This window comes from Cariama cristata, unplaced genomic scaffold (assembly GCF_000690535.1).
Source record: "Cariama cristata isolate BGI_N322 unplaced genomic scaffold, ASM69053v1 scaffold6673, whole genome shotgun sequence".
In the NCBI taxonomy this organism is placed as follows: domain Eukaryota; kingdom Metazoa; phylum Chordata; class Aves; order Cariamiformes; family Cariamidae; genus Cariama; species Cariama cristata.
In genome coordinates this window covers 19959-23071 of record NW_009607706.1, presented here as the reverse complement: position 1 = coordinate 23071, position 3113 = coordinate 19959, and the positions used below count along the sequence as shown (strand labels likewise).

Sequence of the window (3113 nt, the reverse complement as noted above, 5' to 3'; positions counted from 1 at the left end):
GCAGGAATAAGGAGAACAGATATAAACAGAAGATTAAATAGTCTTTGAACTTTTTTCTGGATACGCTGTTTGCTGGCGAGTATAGTAACGAGTTTACGGAGATGAAAGGATCGCCCGTAGCAATGGCAAATAGCCACACACACACACATCCTTTTTTGTTTGCATCTGAACGCTCTGCCAATACTTTTCATCCATCATTCTCGTCCCTACATCACAAATCCCGAACTAAGGACCAGGCACACAGGCAGAGGAAACCCTCAGGTGTACTTCTGGTTTCACCCTTGAGAGATCAGCCAAGACCAGGTGTAGTTATGTGCCGTCCTCTAAGCTTCCCAAGGCTAACAGGAGGCAGGGAAGATGCGTGGGAACTCACAACAGCAGCCAGAAGGGGACTCTCGCCGCGTGCTGCTGCTCTCCGACCGTCCTCCAAGGTGGACAACCGGTACAAAAAGGAAGATCATCATTTCAGGCAGCCCAGATCTGTTACTGGGCACAGAGAGCTCGCTCTTCCCTGCCTGCCAGCAGAGAGGGACAGCCCGCTCTACAGAGTTGATCAAGGTAAGGAGGGAATCAGAGGGTTCCTACTCAAGACAGGAGGGATGAAGCTCACCTTCCACACATCAGTCACTCTGGGATTTAAAAGTGACACCACCCTGGTACCCAAGGCCCACCACCGCCTCATTTCCCAAGAGAAATACTCACCAGCACCTCGAAGAGGAGCGACAGTAACTTGCTGTTTGCCATGAAGGTGCTGTCCAGGACACCCAGGTTGAACCAGCTCCCCAAGCACCGGAAGATTTTGATGAGCATCTTCTCATCATTGCCTGCTTTCTCCACACACGTCATCTACGGCAGAACAAGGAAGAACTGCTCAGGACCCCAACTCCAACATGTAATTTCACAAGCAAAATAAAAAATAACTGTTGGAAAGCCATCCTGGAGTCTCTACAACTAGCATCAAGAACTTCCCCCATGAATCTTAGCAAGATACAGGGGCCCAGGACAGTCAGCGGTGATCCCTCCCAGAGGCACGCACGCCGTTTGGCAATCAAGCAGCAGTGTTGTACCTACGTGGAGGCAGCACTCTGACCCAAAGACACCTGAGGATGCCCACACCAGCAGAGAGGACTTCTGCATCTACCCAGGGTGACCATGTCCCCACGCTGGTTTTGTAATCAGGAATGTGACAGTTCTGCAAACATCCTCTCAAAGTCCACGCGAAACACATTCAAGAAAGCAGATTGCTTCCAACGTCCCTGTCCCTGAGTAAAGTAGCCCTGGACTTGATGAGATGGAGGGGCAGAGCCAAAAACCTCTCAGTCAGCTTCAGCTGCTGTTACAGAAGCGAGAAAAGCAGTTTGAGTGTTTTCACGCATTCCCACCCCATCAGTTATCTGCAGAATCCTGTCTCAGACTGGCGGAGCACATTCACGAATGAGTTTCATACGTGATAAATCCCTAAACTCACTCAAATCTCCATTCAAATATTCCTCACCACAAAACAACCGCTGACAAAGAGAAGATGGGTCCTGAGGGTCAGACTTACCCCAAAGGCCACCCTGAGGACAGCCCGCACACCCCATCGCAGGGGCAGGGACGGGATGTGGGTCCGGCACCAGCTAGCCCTTGTTGCCAGCCACGGCCAACACTTCTGCTGCACAACAGCACCTCACAGCAACCCTTACCAAAACCTAACACCAAAGGAAACCCTGACCTCGCCAGGCCGAGGGAAAGGCAGACTAGGTGGACAGGCAGGACCTGGGAGAAGGATCCCAGAGTCCCTTTTTCCCAGAGGAAAGCCTGGACTGGCCAAGCAATCCTGCAGCCGAGAGCTTCCAGAGATCCTCACTCCTGGCTCGACACTTCAATCCTGAAGGCAGAACGTCGTACTTCATTGCAGTCCTCGTACAATTTTTTAAAACCCCATTTTGTAAGTCAAGAAAATGAATTTAGCATTTAAATCCTATGCAGAAAATTTAATTTTGCTCTTCAGGCAGGTGGTTGAAATGCCTGTGCTGGGATTTACCATGAAAGCTGCAGGCAGATGCAGAGGAAATCTGAACAGAAAGTCTTACGACAGGGCTACGACCCTTGGCGGTCCAACACCGGCGCCTCGCATCGTCTCAGGTGAGTCTGCGAGCAGCCGGGGCGAGGTGATGTTGCCTGTCTCACCGATGTGACAGCCAGACTTCTCCGAGATGCCCTAGGAAGGGCGCTGAGGGCTGGAGACAGCCGGGAGGGATGGCACGGCACGGAGCAGGGATTCGAGGAAGGTGAAAAGAGTTTCAGAAGTGAGCGAGGACTCGTTCAAAGACAACTAAACCTACGGAAAAAGTGGAACTGGGCTCCCCTAATGGCTGCGGTGGCAATGGCATGCATCTCTGCTGGGATAAACACAGCGGGGGCGGGAAGAGAGTCTTCTCAGGCAAGACCTGAGCTGCTACTGAGCAGAGGACATAGCTCAACTCTGTGTCCTGATACACAGCACGAGGGGAAACGGCCTCAAGTTGTGCCAGGGGAGGTTTAGATTGGATATTCGGATGAATTTCTTCACGGAAAGGGTTGTCAGGCACTGGACCAGGCTGCCCGGGGAAGTGGTGGAGTCCCCATCCCTGGAGGTGTTTAAAAGACGTGTAGACGTGGTGCTTAGGGACATGGTTTAGTGGTGGGCTTGGCAGTGACGCGTTAACGGTCGGACTCAATGATCTTAAGGGTCTTTTCCAACCTAAACGATTCTATGACCCTTGACCAGCACGATCCCCCTTCCTTCGGAGTTACCAGAGTAACTCCAGAAAATGAAGCCTCCTTCCCCGGCCTCCACGGGAAGAGCCAAAGCCAGACATTGCACAACCATGAAACATCCACCAGAAGTATCTGCCACGCTCGTATCTCTATTCCAGATACTCCCTGTGGCTTTCTTAACCACAGACCCACAAAAAGCAGTGTGGAAACAGAACGGGGATCTTCTGCAAAGGTTTCAGGCCAAGCACAAACTTAACCCAAGCCCTCCTTACCTCTACTCCACCCGTTTCTCCAAATTAAACAAAGGAAAACTGCTGGGGGTTGAGTTTGTGTTGGGTCCCAGCAGAGACGGGGATTCAGAGACAGCAGGC

The 3113-nt window shown here is 51.7% G+C and overlaps 1 protein-coding gene across 1 annotated transcript in view; it reads right to left on the bottom strand.

Moving 5' to 3' along the window:
- TNPO3 (transportin 3) overlaps positions 1–3113 on the bottom strand; it is a gene marked incomplete at both ends in the record, with an annotated part of 23572 nt that overhangs the window by 16518 nt on the left and 3941 nt on the right. The window contains one exon of the mRNA XM_009696832.1: positions 703–846. Within this exon, the coding sequence (XP_009695134.1) occupies positions 703–846 (144 nt within the window). The remainder of the gene's footprint in view (positions 1–702; positions 847–3113) is intronic.